Source organism: Vidua chalybeata, chromosome 1, assembly GCF_026979565.1.
Source record: "Vidua chalybeata isolate OUT-0048 chromosome 1, bVidCha1 merged haplotype, whole genome shotgun sequence".
NCBI classification, from domain to species: Eukaryota; Metazoa; Chordata; class Aves; order Passeriformes; family Viduidae; genus Vidua; species Vidua chalybeata.
In genome coordinates this window covers 49,305,541-49,326,453 of record NC_071530.1, presented here as the reverse complement: position 1 = coordinate 49,326,453, position 20,913 = coordinate 49,305,541, and the positions used below count along the sequence as shown (strand labels likewise).

The 20,913-nt window shown below is 36.9% G+C and overlaps 1 protein-coding gene across 11 annotated transcripts in view; it reads right to left on the bottom strand.

Annotated features, from left to right (window-relative positions):
* Positions 1-20,913, bottom strand: part of CLASP2 (cytoplasmic linker associated protein 2) — a 144,254-nt gene that overhangs the window by 45,826 nt on the left and 77,515 nt on the right. For 8 of the 11 annotated variants that reach the window (XM_053966418.1, XM_053966426.1, XM_053966435.1 and 5 more), the window contains 11 exons: positions 20,749-20,841; positions 19,963-20,108; positions 18,330-18,465; positions 14,558-14,628; positions 12,972-13,031; positions 11,778-11,855; positions 11,070-11,237; positions 8,422-8,477; positions 7,111-7,281; positions 3,785-3,808; positions 988-1,005 (listed from right to left, as the gene is read on the bottom strand). In XM_053966418.1, coding sequence (XP_053822393.1) covers positions 988-1,005; positions 3,785-3,808; positions 7,111-7,281; positions 8,422-8,477; positions 11,070-11,237; positions 11,778-11,855; positions 12,972-13,031; positions 14,558-14,628; positions 18,330-18,465; positions 19,963-20,108; positions 20,749-20,841 — 1,021 coding nt within the window. The remainder of the gene's footprint in view (positions 1-987; positions 1,006-3,784; positions 3,809-7,110; positions 7,282-8,421; positions 8,478-11,069; positions 11,238-11,777; positions 11,856-12,971; positions 13,032-14,557; positions 14,629-18,329; positions 18,466-19,962; positions 20,109-20,748; positions 20,842-20,913) is intronic. The other 3 variants (XM_053966444.1, XM_053966461.1, XM_053966507.1) reach the window with 1 other exon arrangement.

Genomic DNA, 20,913 nt, shown 5'->3' with positions numbered 1-20,913 from the left:
AACAAACCCTAGAAAGTCTGTACAGGTTGGATCTAGGGTGGATCTAGCTCAACAAGCTCAACACTTTCAAACACAGCATAATTAAAATATTTTCTAGACATGCTGAGTCAATATTTGACCTAAAAGAATTAGGTACACAGACTGTTATTTAGTTCTAGCCTCTTTAGGCTTTCCACAGCAGGATCTGGAGATCAACCAAGTTAATATTATTCATCCAAGTAGGGGGCATAGCCATAGATGAGAGTCTATAAGAAGAGATCAGGATAAAGGAGGTTATTCACTAAACTATTAGAAAACAATAGGCTTAGCAAGAATGGTTAGATTAACTAGTCCAAACTCTACTAGTTATCCCCGTGCAATGGCAATTGAGAGCTGTGAGACTGCAAGGCATGTAACTGCATTCCGAATTTGGCCCAAAACCTAGGAATACAGAGTGCCACTATTTCAATACTACATTAAAGTATCACCTGAACCTGTTTCAGTTTTATCAATGTAAAATAAACCACTTTGTGTCTGTGAGTTAAATCAACTGTTAACTCATTTGGAGTCTCTACATCCATTCATTAATGGCAGGTTTAAATGTTAATAACAGATGGAAAATTAGCTTCCAAGTCTCACAGAGATGAGTAATAGTAGCACCTGCTTCCCAGAGCATGAACACGTTTGATGAAATATTCTGTGACAAGATTTGCTCTAAAAAATGAACGCAAAATTATAAAGCCCCTGTATTTTCACAGTAGAAATGTTAAGCAATGGTACTTAAGACTGCAGATGAGTAATTGAGAATTAAAATAAAAGCAAAAGAATTTTAAAAATAGTACATGACAACCAAGTATTAGATGCATAAGCTGTTAGCCCATAAGCCCATATCTGTTATGAACCTCCACAAAACCCGAGAAACACCAAGTTCTACTTTTAAAGCTTCATTTGTATCAATGAAAATATGAAGCTGAAAATATTAGCTAGTCTAACGAAGTAGTTTCTTACCATCTTCAGAAGCTGTTCCTAAACAGAAAAAAATAATAAAATACATGATATTCCAAACAATACTATGTCTTTCAAATTTCTTTTTGAGATTAATCTTTGGAATCTTGACAAATTTTATCAAGTCAAGAGAGATAAAGCTTTTATGTTGCAACTCCATAACTGAACTGAAGTAAAATAATGAGGAAAATATCTATACTACACTGAGAGCAATTTACAAGAACAAAATGCACATCACTGCCTTTCAAACCACAAAAAGTTCAATAAAAGAAAATTACAGCTATGATATCAGTCAAAAATTACATATACAGATCAAAACAGACATTAAAAATAGTGTAATGCAAGCTCTTCTGAAAATATGACACATACTGTTATACATAACCTCAGAGAAAAACACAGAGACAGTGTTTCCCACACTGGACAGTGACAATTTGATAGAAACTGCCAGCAAGGAGGATTTCTCTGAATGAAGCCTGTGATTACTCTGAAGATTCACATGCACAAGATCAAGTCTTGCTCAGAGACATGGAAGGAATATGAGCTTGCTGAAATCAGATCACACTTGGACAAGTATGCTCAGCTTAACAAGGCTTGATTTTTGGTAACATGAGAGTCAGACAAGCCTTTCTCCCATCAGTATCAAGGAACTGATGGGACCCTGCCTCATCAGCAGTCCTTCCTCTAAGTTCCTCTGAAACAGATCTTATTACAGAATAAAATGAATACTAGTAATGATAAAAATGTTAAATGCCTCTAAAAAAAAAAATCAAAGCATACTTGCATTTTATTTTCACGCTCTACCATTTCTGTCTTGCAAAAGAACTACAATGATGAAAACATCTATTAGTGTCTTTGGCTAGCCTGAACTTAGATTTGCTGGGAAAATTTTCTCACGTTAGAGTACCTTCACGGAACTATTTTTAAAAACTCCCTCCAAAAAACTAGTTCAGTGTATATTTCAATGCTTCTTCACAAAAATCAGTTTCAGCAATACGTGTATAGGAGTGCCTTGAAGTTTTTCAGGTCAAATTTGCCAGTTTGCAAAAACTCAAAACCAAAGAAAAAAAAACACCCCTGCCCCCCAAACCCTGAGCTACCTCTCCAAATCCAACAGTCTTGCAGAGATGGATCTTGGGAGGCAGATTCTATGCAACACCTAAAACAGGCTAACAAGACTCCTAAAAGCTCGTAAAAGGTATGGTTCTGTTTATCGTTCCTCTCAGCCTTGTGTTACCACCTGGTCTGGATGGCTAAAGGCTCAGTGGCAGCTCCAAAAGCTAAATAACACAGTATTAGTCACTTTTATGAAATCAGTTTTATGGAGTTTGTTCAGCCACAGTAATAAATAATGGAATATCACGAGGTGCTAACAAAAGAAGAGATAAAAAATATGTGGACGAGGTTAGTGGTCAAAGGAAAAATTATTAGTTCCTCCTGGTGGTGGTCAGATCAGAACAGATGTATCATACTACAGCTGGACAGTTTTCATCCCATCTTGCAGATCATATCTAGAGATAGTTTCCAGAACAAAACCCCACCCTGTTATTCTGATCAATTGTATAGCACTTCTCTTGCTGTTTTAAACAGAAATATGCAACATATCATTAGTTGTGACTTCTCGACAGAACAAAGAAAAAGCCTACATGGCCCTAAGAACCTTTATTTCTGGTGACAATGTCCAAAGCTCAAGATTTGCTATAAGTAACAGCTATAAATAAAGCCTACTACATGTATCCTAAGGAAATGTAACGTGGAAATAAGCAATACTATCTATACTATCCTATAAAAACACTCCTCATTTTATTAAACTAGTCTTGACATCTTCAGCGGTCAAAACCAGCTCCAATTCTTTCAAGAAGCATCTGTGTTTTGAAATTATTCAGCATTCTGGTTTAGAGATCTACCTTCTTAGTCTTTTCATTTCTATGAGATACATTTGCTTCCAATAAGCTACTAATTCTTCCAAACATGCACAGTTAATAAATATGTGATACAAAATATTAAGTAAGCAGCAAACTTGTTAAGTGCTTGTTAAGTGCTCCCAAGCAACAAATTAGAACTACAATCACCAAGCAGCAGGCTGAGACTGTCACTTTATTATATGTGAAGCATTATTTGCGGACACCTGAAACAGAGAATTGCTATGAGAAGCTTGATGCTCAACTGCTTTGCAGTCCCTCCACATGTTTGTAACAGAGTGAATTAAGAAAAAGAGCTAAAACTTGGTGGAATACTTGGTAAGCTATTTTAACAGGTAGGTCTTCTTCACAAATGATTCTTTAATAGAATTACATTTTCCTACAGAATTTACAGGCACTTAAAATTATATAGCAAGCCTAGATTTTGTATGAGGAGATTTTTTTGGTTTTTGCTTTTTTTTCATGCTTAAGTGGTCAAGCATGTTCTGCTCTCCCACTGCTGTTCTGCCAAGTCAAAAAAATTGACTTCACATGCAAAACTATGGAGTCAACTGGAACTAGATTAATTTCAAAAGCATGTATTTAACTAGTTAAAATCAACATGTAATGATTACAAAACTGCCCTGTAATTAACAGAGCTTCTTTTAAAAAAGAGGAGTAATGTCAGATTTCTGATAACATTTCTGTTGCTGATACAGACATTCACGAAATTGACAAATACAGTAATAACACGTAAGACATCAAGATTACACAGGAGTTAATGGAAACAGCATAGTAATTTGTTAATGAACAGACAAATATATTAAACATCAATACTTTTACATAAAAGACACTTTATTAGATATTTAATAGAATTAGAGACAGACTAAATAATTTCTTACCATCCATCTTGTCAGAAGTATCCTCTTTGTTGAAAAAGCAGGCAAAGAAACATGGAAAACTTAGTGTGTTAGAATAAAGGTGTTCACAGCAGAGTCATAAAACATTAATTGAGGAAAATACATTAATATTAAATACAGCAGACATGTTTATCTAATTAATGCATGTATAAGCTACCTTAAGCAAAGTTGGTTTTGCTCAGTGCAAGGTACAAAATTACAAAACAAGAGTACAAGTACCCTGCACAGGGATATTGATTTTGTATTTCCCAAACTTGAGAAAACCCTTACAGTAAAACATTTATAAATGGTTTCATTCTTGGTGTAAACAGTTACTGAAGCATCGGTACATATTTTTATCATTACTGGACCACATATTTATATTTCTTATGAAATTTGCTTCTGAGCATGAAGCCCCACCTGGGGTAAGGGACAGGAGGGAAAAAAAGAGCATAATTAAGACAGAGGACAAATGAGAGAAAGTTTCACTCTGTTTTAAAAGCATTAAATATTTACCAGTTCAGCTGGAAGGTAGTGCATAAATATTGACAGTAACAATCAAAATTAAAATATTTAGCACAAGACATATATAATTACAGGTCAAGCTTCCTCAACAAGGACATTAATACTTAAGGATGTCAAAGATAGTCAACATTTAAAATAACTAGAGAGTATCCTCCTGCTTCTAGCATAATCTTTTAATAAATCATAAATAAGTAAGATTTCTTGTATTAATAATGAAAAGGGAAGAGATGGGTGAACACAATTATGGATTACTATGCTTACAAGCTTCTGGTCTTCTGAGGTTTTAAATTTGGTAGCTATGTAAGCAAAAGGTGGATGTTTCTCTGCAAGCCAGGCTGAAAATAAATTCAAGCTCTAGGACACAATGTCATTTATTTTGGTATTTACTGCAACACCTAAAGGAAGTAGAAAGCATTAGGGAAATAAAGTAACATTGCCTAGGCCTTTTCAGACCATGGTCAGCATTAGTTTGATAGTTCTGTCATTTAAATGTTTATATTTGGGTTACTATAAATAAATCCCTTAAAATGAACAGAAGAAAGAACTTCACAGATCAACTCATTTTCTGAAACATGGCATTTGCTTGGATTTGCACTCCATTCATTTAAAGGTTACCTTTTGAAAACTAAGAGTAAACAATATTTTGAGGCTTATCCACAACAAACAACAGTCACACTGTCTACATGGTATTTATCCTTCAAATTACCTTACCACAGTCAAAAACCTGTTAGGAGATTGAGCCAAGATCAGTCAAGCAGTACTGTGTTTATGTGACTGCAAACAAACCTTGGTCTCCTTGACTACCACTGCCCTTTCACTTTCTGCACTAGGATTTGATTTTCACTGTATTTTGCCAGTATTACGTTATTTTACCATTTCAAATGACCACCACACTGTTCTCCACAAGTGACTGAATCTGCTAGCAAGGTAAAGCTTTCCAGAAACTCAAATCCTTCAAACGAATAGGACCTGGATTTATTGCTTTTTATTTGTCTCCCCCAATCCTTACTAAATTCAATCGACAAATTACAAAGAGATTAAACTATTTCTGTTACTTTCCTGCTAAATCCACCACTGTTTACTTCACTGGAAACCTCTGTGCCCTTCTCAACTCCTGCTTACAAAATTCTTGGCATGAATCAGATATTGCTTTAGAAGTTGTAAAAGCAAAACAATACTCCAATCAAGAGATAATTTTCTGTGAAAGTCTTAAGACAATATAGTCCCTTCATTCAAGCAGCATAAAAAAGACATTAACAGAGCAGGATCTCTCTCTTTGTTTTCCATTTGACTTTTCCCTCTGTCACCACACTCTGCACCACTTCTCTGAATGCCAGCTTTGTCAGAGGTTCAAAATATGTTTTGTTGCACATCAAAACACACCAGGCAAGACTCTGATCTTGGAAAATAATCATCCCACATATTTCAGGCTTTTAGGCATTAAGTTAGGAGGAACTGACAGTTCCAGAATTATAGAACAGTTTGAGTTGGAAGGGACCTTAAAGATCACCAAGTTCCAACCCCCTTACCGTGGACAGAACACCTTTCACTGGAGTGGATTGCTCCAAGCCTAGTGTTTAACACTGTCAGGGATGGGGCATCCATGATTTCCCTGAGGAACCACTGGTGTATCCTCTCCACCAAGCAGCCGCATGTCAGTTTCCACCTGCGACCCAGCAGGTTCTGCTGCCCCCTCTCTGGGCGCCAGAGGGAGCCCACATCCAAAACTGCTATTCCAAGTACCAAGTAATCCTTTTAGTTCAGGATTGCTCACTCTTTAAATGAACACTAAAATCAATGCTGTTCACAGCACTTCAAGTGGGCCCGGATGACAAAAGGAATCAACTCATTTTAGATGGCTTTTAACTTAAGTTTTGATTTTAAAAAGCACAATCAAAACCTTTGCAACCACAGCCTACATGTATCCTAACATCTATGCAAACACAATGCAAATCAGAAGAACTATACAGTTTCTTTGTCTCCTGTGATCACCTATGACCATACCAACATTAGAACATGTCTCTCCTTGGTGGTCTACCTGGCACAGAAGCTGAGAAGAACAAATCAGTTTTGTGAACACTGAACCTCTCTTTCCCCACTTTTATTCCTAGAGCACAGATAAGCTAAAAATTTAGAACAAAAATACGTTCACAGTCCTTTACCACTGCCACTAAGTGGATGTTCTAGCACCTACACCACCACCACCACCACTATCAAATACTTTTCTGCGCTCTTACCACTTGTAGCACTTTCTATCTCTAACAGCAAATAGCAATGGAGACCGTCAGCTAGGCAAAGCATACACATAGTTCCATCAATACACTTAGGAAGAAATTATGAACTCAATGTAGTAAGTTATTGTGTAAAACACTTCTCTATTTCATTAAGAAGCCACCTCTTACTGCCAGGGTATCTCTTTAGCATTTTTGTAAAATACCTGAAGATCTGAGAAAAATGGAAAATTGAGAGCTCTCACATTCATTTCCCTGTTACCTTTAAAAACAAAAAAAGGCATGATCACCACTGTTAAGTAAAGGTACCACTCCTTCCAACACTTAATTCTAGATTAAGACATCCAGAGAGCATAGTATGGATACACTCTTTGCATTGGCATTCTTCCAGCAGAAGAAAAATAAAGCAGGTAGGAAAGTTTGCGACTTACTTCAGAACACCTGCTCTTTTGCCACACTCCAGTGCTACTAACAACGATGACTGCTTTTCAAATACAGGAGTATTGCACTGTAACTTTTTGATCAAGAAAATCACAAAGACCTCTCAGAGCAGCGCAGAGGTGCTCCCCTTACCTAGGGAGGCGTAAGACCCTGGGGGCAGCCCGGCTGCCGAGAGGCGCCCAGCTCCAGCTGTCTGTCCAGCAGCATGGCGGGCCTTGGCGCCCGCGGCAGCGTTCACGTCGATGTCACTGCGAGACCTCTGCAGGGTGCCTGGGCTTGGGACACCCTTGCTGCTGCCTGGAACTACCAGAAAAGGGGAAAAAAAAAAAAAAAAAGAAAAAAGAAAGGAGTTGATATTGAATAAAATGAATGATATTTAAGAGGGTAAAATCTTCTACTACTGCACCATGCTTGTAAGAAAGCACAAAAAACTAAGTAAAAAAGGTTAAACTAGTATTAAACCAAGAATGATTGAGATTAAAAAGCAAACTAGACCTGGTCTTGCCATGAATTGCATATAGAAACAGACAATTTGTGTAACAGTAGTATTTATCTTCACTCAGCATGAAATTTTAGCATTATTTAATGCGAACTGTCTGTTCCCACCCTAGCACAAATGACATAATTCTGAACCTTCATGTGATTTACTACGTTATTGAACGATTCGCAAATTTAAGAAAATTCACATCCTTCCTTGAGATACTGAAGGAAGAATAATATTCCCACACTTCAGCTAAGGTGAGCTGAAAGTGTACTCTGAAATGTTTTAGGGTCTAATCTTTTAGTATTTTCATATTCGCTTCCTATTATTAACTGAGTTTTAACTATTTGCTTAATTATAACCACTGTTTTAGGTCTTCTAAACTTGATTCCCCTTATCAGTTTCAGTATCCATTCTTAATTACAGTTCATTTGTAAAAAGCAGCTCAATGATTTACTCTCAAACATTACAAAGACATTATGGGAAAAGATATTGAAGTTATTAAATTCCAGAAACAAAACATGTAATTAAACTCTTTGAATTACAAATATGCCGTCTGGCTGTTGTTCTTTATTTATTTAGAAAGAGCAACAGCTACATGGGAACAGATGAAAGAGACAGTGAGTCTTTAATTTCTAATTGCCGTAAGCCTAACCATGAACAGACCAAAGAATAATGTTTTGTTTCTTTGAGAGTGACTGTTCCATGACAAAACTCCAGAACAGATGATCAATTCATACTGAATTATGTCTTACACTTGAAATAACTTTAACTACATAAAATGTGAAGTGAGTGTGAGGCAATCTGAGCTCCAGGTACAATTTGTAGTGACACATACCATTATTTATCTTGGAAACAGGGTAAATGCTGATACAGTCAATTTTAAGCTGCATTTAGAACTTTTAATTCAAATAACATGAAGAACAATAACTATGCACTGCACTACAAGACCACCACCTTACCTCTGCCTGCAAGACTTGCTGGGCTGGCTGCAGACCATTTAGATGACAGAGGCCGACTGAAAAAAGTCAATAAATCCAGTAAGTCTCATGTATCAGATGCAAAAGTCAAACATAAAAGAGAGGAAAAAAAAATCTGTTCTTTTCTACCCTTCAACCTTCTCAGCATATTTTATAGATAAATACTTTAAATAGAAAATGGTAAGAAAACCAGAATTATCCCTTACATTTTATAAAATTACATCCTTATCACAAAACACTAGTCCTCCAGCTACCAACAGGCATACTTTGCTAACAAAGTTCAGGCATTCTAGACTAGGTCACAGGAACATTTAAGGTGGTCAGTACAAAGTTTAACCACAGGCTGATCTTATACATCAGCCATCAAACAAGAGCAGTGAGAGCTACCCAAAAAGCTTTATTTGTGAAAAACATTATGTGAAGTGGTGTCTGCAGTAACAAGAAAAACAGGTGTCCAACTCATAAGCCTCCTCCAGTCCCAGATGTCTCAAGAATTAAGTTATAAATTAAAAAAGGAAATGCTGATGCTTCCAAGCAGCTAGACTCCATTTTCCCCACTGGAATGTAGAGGCTCCCATAACTTATAAAAGGAGAAAAGTCCCATGTCTTTTCCTCTATGTTTTGTCTTCATTTCCTTCCCTCTGCAAAAGCAAGTAGTTACTGAAACACAATCTTTCAGTCTAGTGAAGTTTAACCGTGAGCCGATCCTTTGGCCTGGTTTGGAAAGGTAAAATGCACATGGAGAGACCACAGAAATGAAAAGGACTGGTAAAAGAAAACATACTAGCATATTCATTGGTTAAATACCTGACAGGGAAAGTCTGTATTTGATTAAATAGTTGAGTATTTCATCAAAAGTCAAATTTCAAGCCAAGTCAGTGTCTCAGCTTTAGTAAAAATAATTCCTTTAATTTTAGACCTAAAAGCAGAGAGAAAAGAGATGCCTCATACTGTGTATTTACCCCAGTTATTAGCTCAGGTGCTCAGCAGTAATATAGAGGTCAGCACCATTACCTAAATCCTCACAGAAGAATATGTTTGCAGTTTGTTCTGAATAAACCTGGTTTTCTGACTAACTAGTGTTTTGAAGGTACTTTGTCTCAAGTAAGCTGAGGAGGCTGAGGTAGAGTTCCTGACCTTACAACTTGCTCCGAACAGAAGTCCCAGATGACTGCCACAATCTACTGCAATTGGCATTTTATGTAAGCAGTTTCATACAGGTAGGCAGAAATCACTACATTTCTGTCTCATTCCTCCATCTTCTCTAAAACAGTTTTTGATTAATGATCTGTATGAGATGTAAGTTCAGAAGGTCAAAAATCACAGAGGATCTGACTTAGGAAATCATACCTGTATTTCCTAATTTAGCCTATAGAGGGGGAATTCAGCACCTATACTGAAAGCCAGAAATAAAATTTTGGGTAACAAACATCCATCTGAATGTAAAGTTAGTAAGAAATTAATTAAAATTTCATTTATTTCCAATATCATCACCTCTTCTGTTCATTTCTTATTTTACCCTTCACTTTCTGTACTGTAGCACTTACACATCTTGCAACATGGAAGCAACATTTGAAGATTTAAGAGTATTTTAAGATTCTAATTTCCCTGTAATTTAGTTTTTAACAGTATATTACCAGTAACTCATTAACAGCAGTTTTATTTTCAGATGGGGAACACAGATTAATTTAAACAAGAATATTTATCTTTGAATAAACATTTGTGGAAAATGAAGTGCTGGCAATTGCTTGCATCACAGACAATTATTTTTTAAAAAATTTTTTGTAATTACAAGTATCATAGGAAAGATAAGGTAAACTTCCGGTATTTAAGGCATTAGCCAAAAAAATAAAAAAAGGAATTCCAGTATGTGAGAAGCAGTCTTTGCTTTCAAGTAAGAAGTGAGGAGACAAGCTCTCTGGTTTTGATAATGAGGATCTGAAATATTAAAACGCTGAAATACTTTGAGGAAGCTTTCTAGCATTTAAAGGCAAAAATCACCACGTACTACTTCTACTACTACTTCACATTTCTGCTAAAAACCCAGTAGATTTCTTTTACTATTAGTACCTAAGAAAACTTTAATTTATTCAGTTCAATATGGTCTATGCATTTTAATACATCTCTGACTGCAGCACAGACCCACACTGTAATAAGTGGCAAGAGCTATGAAATACTGCTAATACATATTCAGTACTGTGAAGACAGGGAAAAAAACCCCAAACCAATCTCCAATGAATCTCATTGCTAATGTTGCTTTTTCATGCTTGCCAGTGAAAAGAGATGAAAAAGGAATTACACCATTATAACCTTCCTAGACCTATTCAGCACATCAGAATGCTGGACATCAATATGAACCTTGAAGATATTTGGTGTTTAAAGCAGCTGTTAAGGAATGAATGAAGGTATGAATACAGCATCCTAAAATCCAGTTAAAGACTGCCCGTACTTTTCACTTTGCTGGGACAACAATGTCATATAGCAAAACACCACAGAAGAAATTTTTATTTAAAGAATTAGAAGTCACAAAATAAAACTGCAGCTTTTCTGTACTTAACAGAAATCTGGATAATTTGCTTTTGAGAAACTACATTTGTTTCTGGGCTCAGAAACAGTGAAGTGACCCTTACTTGAGGCTCTCCTGTGAGCTAGAGGATGACCTGTCTGACTGAGGGAGAGATGCTATACTGCCAGAATTCTTCAAGTAGGTCTGAAGGCTTCTTTGATAGGGTGGCTCCAGAGAATTGTACAGAGTCTCAGCTTCACTAGGAAAGTGATTTCTAAGACCCAGATAAGCCCTGCAAAAAAAAAAAGAATAACCACATGTAAATGCTCTGTATTTTCTTTAAAGGGTGAAGTCCGGAAGTAAAGATTACAGAATTAACCACGGATGGGAGCAAAAGGAACTGAGAGTATGCAAAGCACACAGCAATGCTCATCAAGTCAGCTACATGGACTGAATTAATCTTTTCAAAATAACTTAAATCTATCCTCTGAATGTCTCACATTCACTTACCAGTTGTGTGGGGAAGCAAAAGGAATTGTTTTCTGGCCTTCCCACTAGTCAAAGTGCTGCAGTTGTTCAAAGACTTAATTAATGGGAGCAGAATGATTATGCAGCAATATCAACGATTCTAACTCTTCCTTCAGTGGAATCATCAAATGTTGCACAACTGCATTGACTGACTCGGCTTTGAGAACCTCTTTTGCAAAAGAAACTAGGTAGCAAACTTGTTAGTATCCTCTCCAGCCATGGAGAGCAGCTCACCTTGGATTACAGCCTTCTATCACTCATTTAGCTCATGCAATTTTTCAGAGCAAAATTAATCACAACTCACTTTCTTGCCTCCACTCTTGCTTCTGCATCAGCATCATGAATGCCCTTCTTGATTGTTTCAACCAAGACAGCTGCATGCCTAGAAGAAAGACATTCTTCATGCTATTTTGCTACTCTAAATTCTAAGCAGTAGCTTTACACTTTAATTAACGTTTCACCAAGTAAAAAACAGCTGCAATGCCAGTTCCTTCCAAAATATGCAGTAAACAAACATTTAAGCACACTGATGACATAACTGTACCTTCCGTAAAGGTTTAGGTCAGCTTACTCCTTCAATCTAAAAGGATTTTAATCTACTTTTCTGACATACGCCCACCTATCACACTTAAAAAGTTACTTAGAAATACCTTTTTTAAGACACCTGCCTTCCTGAAATGAAAAAACTATTTCCACTGTTATATTAATAGTAAGAAAAGGGGAAAAATTAAGACCGTAAGTTTTCTTTCAGCTCTGAAAGCTTTCAGCATACAAGTTCTAAACCTGAGTTCAACGAACAGCAAAGTACCCATCAGAACACGAACTTGTGAAGATAAACAAGTTTTAATTCAAGGAAAGTTTTGGGTGGGAGGCTTGTTATTTGGAAGGTGGGGAAGAGGTGGTGAGTTTTGTGGGTTTTTTTAGACACTTTGGCATAAATCATTTCCCCATTGCCCCCTGTCTCAGGAGTACCCTGTGGGGACAGCAATGTGACTGGAATGAGCTGGATGAATTCTTCAGAGCCTTTTCTGGATGCCCTTTAGTCTCTTTGCTCTTACCCTGTGTTCACAGTGACCATCCTGCAGAACTGATGCACGTACTGTTTTCCCATCTATCTGGAGAAGCCACAATGTGCCCTTACTAATTAGCACAAAAAGTCCTCCAGCCTAAGCCCACTTGCCCTCTTTCACAGCAAACACACAGATTTCCTCCTGCCAGGAGGATGATGCTTACCTGTATATGCATTGCTCACACGCAGGATAGGAGAGGCAGAGGGTAAGGAGAGGAGGCCACAGGAAGCCAAAGCTGGAACATACAGCTCTCCTTCCCCCTGGCACCTGAATGAGCCACATGACCTGCTGTGCTAGAAAGGCTGTCTATGCCAGAAAGGCTGGCCAACACTGAACAACATAATCCAATTAAAGGATTCAATGACCATATTTCTGTCTTAAATTACATTAGAAGTTTATTTTAGGGGAAAATGTATACTGGCCCATACCTTTCCAGTGAATGTGTTTGCCACTCTTGTAATAACAGGTCTAAAAATTCAAAGGAGCGCCTAAAAACACAGAACCAAAGTCATCAATAAATACTCATTTCTCTAATGTGCTTGTGAAATAAACACTAACTTTACCCATTCCCCCTGAGGGAAATAAATGAAATAAAAGTACCTTTATCTGTCAAATAAGGGCACTGGTCACCTTATTGGAAAGTTACAATATTCTTTATATTAAGCAAACATGCAGGCTAACTAATCTTAAACTTCAAAATAATAGATGTGTTTCAATTAACAATGTGCTGTTCAAGTCATGTTATTACACATACCCTATGTTAACTGTGTTAGTCCCAAAATAACAGACATAAATTAATGAAGTTGAAAAAATTGTACAGAGTGTAAAATCCTAATATAAAACATAAATGTTAAAGACACAATATAGGATTTCTATGGTGGTATATTTCTGTCCCAAACACTATTCCCATCCTTCCATCTGTCACTACTGATTATGTAGCATAAAGGAAAACATGGACCATTAGCAGAGGGCTCTGCATATAAAAAGCACTACAAATATTTTCTTGTATTGTACAAATGAAGATATGTAACTATATTAATTATTAATTTGGGAATCTTGACAATTTAGCAAACCACAATTAGCAAAAGGCATACTTTTCAAAACTATGTCTGAAGCTAGATCCTGATGAAAAATCAAACTGACACAGATTAGGGAAGTGTAGATAACAGTTTTCAAACATGTAGTGAACCTGACAGCCTGAAATTATCTCTTTTTCTGGTTATTCAGCATTTTTGACCTGTTCTGGAGGAACAATTTTTTTCTGCTCAAATCCTTTGGACATCAGCAAGGCATGGCAAGAAACTTTGAAATGCTTTTCACTATTACAACTGATCTAGTGTTTTGTGGTCTTTTTGAGAGAATGAAAGCAGTATGGAGACAATGCCTTCACTGATGCTCAGTGTATTGTGAACTGCAGTATCAAAGCCACCCAGAGTCTAATGTTCCTCAGTAAAGGCACAGCATGTGGAGGCACTGAAGCCCTGTGAATTGTTTAGCAGTCAAACTGGAAGTTGTGGCAGGTCAGTACAATCTGGGTTGAGGTAACACTTGCTTTGGATGTAAATGCAGCTTAGACTCCACGAAAGTAATTCACATTCTCAAGTTGTTTCTTGCGTACAGACAGTGACATCACTTTCAGGACTAGAACTGGTCTAGAAACAGCATTAACTGCTTGTGTGTGATTCGGTTCAGGAAATGACACTCTGTCAAAAACCAGTTAATTTTCTCAAGAGTTAATCCAAGTGTTCAAGCATCATGTTCTCAAGAGAAAACAACATGCTGGAGATGTAGCTGAGCTGTTGAACACCACAACACATGTATGGCTCTGTGTCCTAGCGTAGCTGCCACTGTCTGAAGGTTGAAATTTATTTTTGTAGTTTGCAGTTTAGTGGGTAACAGTTTTGTGTGTTCAGAGTTTATGGCCACTAATCTTCTAATTTGTTGATTTTCAACATATGATAATCATGTTTTAAAAAGCAACAGCTTTGATAATTTTAATTCATAATGAACTCACCTTCTAACTGCAACTGATTTTGAGGTACAGTTGCTTGTTATTAAAGGTATGAGTCGTGGCACATGAGTATGCTGACAAAAAAAGGATAAAACAGTTAATGAGAAAAGCATTCCTGAATCCTGAATTTGTACTGTACTTATTAATTCCAACAGAATTAACAGCATAATAAAAACTGCAATAATTTACAATGCTTACCAAAGCTAAATCATAGAATACTATTACATGAAAGACTGCTGTTAGCATGTCAATTGATTAAAGTTATTTTCTTCCAAAAGGGCATGCAAACAACCACTTCCAGTGGCATCAACAATCACATCATGATATGTAATACTTTGCTGTCAAAAGTAATAGAAGAAGTTCAAACGTAGCTGTCTCCTCAAAGGAGTTGAAAGCTGATGCTATTTTAGTTTTACCACAGGAAAAAAAAAAATTAATAGATGTAACTGTCTTAAAAGTCAGGGTTATAGAGCAAAAAGTGAATCAATGAATATGAAAATATGGGCATTCTTACAAGGATCAGTATGATTACTGCCACAAGGATCATATTTCCTTTAATGCAAAATATGTCAGTAAAGTAATAAAAGCATTGACATATAAGCAAGCTTAAATATATATATATATAATCTATATGGAAAAACCTGATGGGAGAAGAAAACTATTAAACTACATTAAATCCAAACACATTACAGAATTCAGAATTAAAGCTGCCTTACTTCAGCTTTTCTTAACTAATTGTAGACACTTGAATTTCAAGTAGGAGTAATGTGGTTCAACAAATCTGTTTTCAGTTAACTTCTTTAGTACTTTCTTGATTAAACACCTACAATAAACAGTCTCCAATACAGTGTGAAACAGTAGGCTAATTTAAAAAAATCCAAGATCTTAAGAAGTACAGTACTGAGGAATTCTTACTCTCTCATGTATCACAGCTGCAGGATATAAACATACAAATCACAGAAAAAGCAGAGATAATCATCAGCTCACAGAGTACTGCCAATTTTAGGATTCGGAAGGAATTAACCAAAAATTCTGGAAGAGCCTAACAGTTACATTTGTTTGTCTTGTTTGTCTTTTAAACACAGTTTTAGGGTGTTTGTTCATGTTTTGTATAGGTTGAAAATTGAAAAGAGGCATATGACTTCCAGAAAGGGACAACAGGTAAATCAGGGGTAAAAATAAAGTTTTTTACATATGGAGAAACCAGTGCATTTCAAAGTCTTTGAAGCTATCGATGTTGTAATTTCTAGAAAGTATTTTGCAAAGGAATCAAAGCCTCAGGCTTGCTTGCATTCTGTTTTTAACATGTCATACTTCATATCTGCTACTCCTTTGAGGATGTAATGATATGTACTTCCTTGCAAACCACCTTGAAGATCAGTTGACTACTGGTTTCTGGGCCCCACATTGGGCCCCTCCCTGGGGGTTCCCCAGTTGGGGGGAAACCCTCTTGGAGTGGTTCTGTGTCAGGAAAAGGAGACACACAGGACTTTTTCGGTCTTCAGCTTCTTGTTTATTGTTATCTTATCTAAAATTTCGCACGTGTCCACTACAGGCTCAGCATGCTGGAAAAGCACCGCAAAATGGTTAACAATCTCTTGTTAAAGAGTCTTTTAAGACTAAACTATCCAATTAAGAAATGACACCTAGATGATTTTCCCTTTTAACCCAATAACTAATCCCTTGAAGCATGCAATGTGGACTTTTCTGTCCAATTACAAGACATCACCCAAACTCATGAAGAAGATGGGGGAAGAAGAAGCTCGGGACAACACCCTATGCCCTCCATCTTGTTCCCATCTACAACATACTAAAAATCTCAAAACCTAAATTTCTCACCCAAGTTACATGCTATACTACTCTCTATAATCTATTTCACACCTTTGTGGACTCTAGTCTACCTTGAAGTCTTGGAAGCTTTTCTCCATGAATGAGGGTCAAAGTCAGTGCTTCTCTGGGGGTCAGGACCGCTCAGAGCAGAGAAATATTCCCTGTGCCCTGGGTTCCCACAGCTGACAAACTCGAATCCCACCTCCTTCTGAAAAAAATTTCTGCCACCATGCCATCTCTCCATGATTCCCTCCCAGCCCCACTACCTTTTTTTTTAATTGGCTTCCTGATGTACTAAGAGTTAAGAAAGAGAAAGCAGACTGCAGTGTAAGAACTTCCTGGAGAAGAAATATCAAATCCAATGAAGGCACAAAGATGAGATTAAGGTCTTCAAGATCACCGGTATTATAAAGCCTCCCTGTTTTTATGCAAACTCACTCTACAGCAATTACACAGTAAAGCACCAGGAACTGAACTGGCTGTCACTGGATGCTGCTGGGAGTTTTTGAGTAAAACACTCGACTCCAAAAACTGCAGCAGTTTGGGTTCTAAATATTCAATTGATAAAAGACACCCTGACCAATATTCATCTAGTCCATAGGACAGAAGTCCAAAGGGGCATGGGGCTGAACTTTTTTTTGATATTTAATTCTGATATCTGAATTTTCTGCTAAAAAACCTCACATATCCCATTGATTGGGTATTCGAACACTGTGGATAGGATTTTCTTGTTTTTATGCATCAAATCCACTATGTTAAGTCACAGCTAAGAAGAACAGAAATTTAAACAAAATCAGGGCAACTACAGCTGATGTGTTCAAATAAACAGAAACAATAAAGCCAATTTAATATAATTGGTGAATGTTTATAATTTCTTACATGCCTGAGCTTGTCTTACACTACTGCAAATGATATTGTTCTCTAACAACTTTAATTATCCTGTATATCCTTCCCTCACTCTCAAGTCTGTGCCATCTCACAATGGACTGTAAGAGTGTAGGGAAAAAATACCAAGGGGTTTTGTCTTAGCCCAAGTGCTGATGCAAAGGTCATGCATGCAGAGGTCTCAGAGCACATTCTCAGAGACACAAACAGAGCAAGTACACATTCCAAACCATACTGAAGATGGCAACAAAAGGTGTAAGTGATGAAACCCCTTAGGTTTTCCAACAACTTACAAAATTAAAACCACTGATGAGATCATAGTAAATTACAGTAAGTGCTTGACATTAAGAAAACCTCAATTTCTAATGTAGAAACTACAGGCAATCTCCCACTTTATGTGAAACACAAAAGTATCAGTACAAGTCCCAAACTCTAAATATCTTGCCTGAGACACCAGTCAGTGGATGCTCAAAGAAAACAGCTAGGATAGAACACTCCTCTGTTCCATATGATATAGCTTTGGGGACTCAGCTTATAAAGTTCTTGAATTTAAAAATTCAAGTCTCTATTGGACTTTTCCTTCACGAACCTGTGCTTTCTGAACTGATCCAGGTATGTGTAGCCACTTCAACATTTTATCATTAACTCCATGGTTCCAAATTTTTTTGGGGGGGAGTGTATATGTAAAAAGAAATACCTTTGTTTTGTTGTTTGCACTATTCAAATTCTTAGTTTCTTAGCTACTAGCTAGACTTTGTCTTTTCCAAGAAGGCAGTTAAAAGCAGTCACCCTTTGAAACACACTTAGTCTTTTTTCAATTAATACATTACAAAAAAAACCCTAAAACCAGAGTTACTTTTCATACCTATTCTTCCATCTTTACTATGACAATGCTGCCAATTGGTTTCAATGATATGTAGTACTTGTCCACCCATAAGAAACATTACTTCTTCGTTGTTAAATAATTATTTAAAAACCTGTATTTCAGTACAGTTGTTATCTCTGCCAAGAGCCACTACCTGAAAATTCCTAGCAAGCAAAGTGAGATTGGAACACCTACCCGAATGATGAACCTGATGGCTGCACACCCAGAGGTGGCCATCACTTTGGCGCTGTTGGGAACCAGGTTAAAAAGAGTAGGCACAATTGCTTCAGCGCCATGGTCAAACTTGTTTCCCAGAACAGTTGAAAGGTGGCTGTTTAGAGAAAACATAAATTAATTTCTTAGACTTAAAATAACAAAGTTCACTGTTGGTTTTAAAGACTCAACTTTCCAAACAACAGATTTTCTCAATTTCACGATTTCCAGGCACACTGAGAAACCAAACGCAAATTACTTTATTTCATAATGAAAAACAAATACTACAATTGGAAAGCCAAAATTTTCATGTCCACATAAAGTATCACTGTATTTCTGCTTTTTAACACACTTTGAGATGTATAAATCTAAAATTTGTAATAAATTATTGAGGATTTTTTTCCTTTTCAATGCAGGCAAAACTACTGAACTCACCAGAATCAGCCAACCATAAAATCTGACTCCCTTGCCTGTTAAAGGTTACGTTTTCAGTTTTAACAAATATAAAAACACATGCCACACACAGTAATTTAACTGTCCATTGCTGACAACAAATGCTTTTTTTGTGCAGAAAGACTATATAAAAAGAATTTGTAGCCAGCAGCAAATGACTCATCAAATATATCAAAGTTTTAGGGATCAAGGAAAATTCCAGGTTGTTAGGCCTGGATGAGAACACTTGCAGAGTACTTTTACACTGCTCCTGACTTCATGTTACTATTATTTTCTCAAAGTCTCTATTTCCTTGGAAAGAGCAGTTATATGCTTCAACATTTCACCTCGGTCTGTTCAAACAGGAGACCAGAAAAGCAACTATGAACTCCGTGGTGTTCCTGTTTCAGATGGCCACTGAAAACCACTGGTTACACTAATGTCTTTCCAGAGGATAAAAAAAGTCATGGAAAACACAGAAATGGGAAAGACTACTCTGGTTTTCCCCTATGCCCTTGAATTTAAAGGAGTCCATGAGATGCTAATGGTGAACATTTTATTTTAGTTTAGCCACAACTTCTAAAATTATCATGGTAATCTGTCTCTTGCCCAGAGAGACAACCCTGGAAGTGTTCAAGGCTAGGCTGGATGGGGCTTTGAGCAACCTGGTCCTGTCCAAGGTGTCCCTGCATTGCCAGCAGGGTTGGAACTACAGATGATCTTTAAGGTCCCTTCCAACCCAAACCCACTCCATGATTCTGAGTCGTATTACCTCAGAAAACCGCTCTATGTTCAAACCACTACAGTGCTATTCATGTTGTCTTTACAAGCAGTGCCAGTGAAGTGCTGTGCCAATCACCCAAGCATAAATGATCCTAAGTCCCCAGTATCATTCACAGAAGTTTGTATTAACCTATACTAATGACGACTTGGCAATGATGGTAACTGGTTATTCACATACAATTTGTTACAGGATTATCAACTACATGTATCCCCTCAGAGAAAAAATTCCTTTAAGCACTTCTTTTCCTCTGCGGCTTCAGATCCAGACTTGACTCTTTACCAGTCACAGTATACAGCAGTCCAATGAGAGAATCTCTCCTGGGACACTGAGAAAGCACCTCTAAGCCAACCTCACAGTAAGATCTAGCACGGTGCACAAAGGCGCATGAACTTTACTTACGCTACAGTAATGCAGGCTTCTCTAACCACCTGCGATCTGAGATCCTTGGCTGACAGCTTGAAAGCACCATCCAACAGCCGTAAATGCTGGAAAAACCCATCGTACTGTGCAGCTCCAGCAACGAGCAAGGACCGAACCTTCTTCAGCTGAAAAAACCAACACGTTTGGGTTAGGATATCCATTTCAAAACAGAAGAAAAAAGAACAGCTTCACTATGCAAAAACACATGTTGGCATGTCTTTAAAGCAAAATTTTCAAACTATATGGCAGTAATTTAAAAAAACTGTCCAAAATTTATATTAAGTACTAGAGCTAAAAAAAAATCTGAGTCCAGAATACAAATACACGACAAACCCATAACTCTGTTCGCATATCTGTTTATAAAAAATTAAGATGCCATAAACCTGATTAAAAAATATAAATGGTACATATACACAAACATTTTAACATTTTAAGTGCAACTTTTCATAGCTGTACACAAGAGATATTAATGCTAGCAGTTAACCTGTAAAATATGTAACTTTGCATAAATGCCAAACTTGAACATATATGACGGCTTCTAGAAAAGCTTCCCTTTAAATGTCAGCAAAAATGCATTTTAGACTTAAAAAAATACTCAAAGGTACTTGGTATACAGAAATTCAAGGTGCAAAAATTAAAATGAAAATTTCTTTCATTACCTGGAGTGCAATGACTTAAAGAAAAAAAAACACATTTTAAAATATCTGTCTCTCTGTGCTTTATGAAATACACCCACCCAAGCCTGAAATCAGATAAAAAGTTTACCGCATTAGTTCGCTGATCCCAATCATGTTTGTCATCTGAGAGAATTTCCCTGATTTTGTTCAACGTTTCTTCAAGTTCTCGACTAGAATAGATCTGAAGTATTAAAAATAAAAAAAACCAAACCAGGAAGTTCATATTGTTAATATCCCAGGTAATGTGATGAAG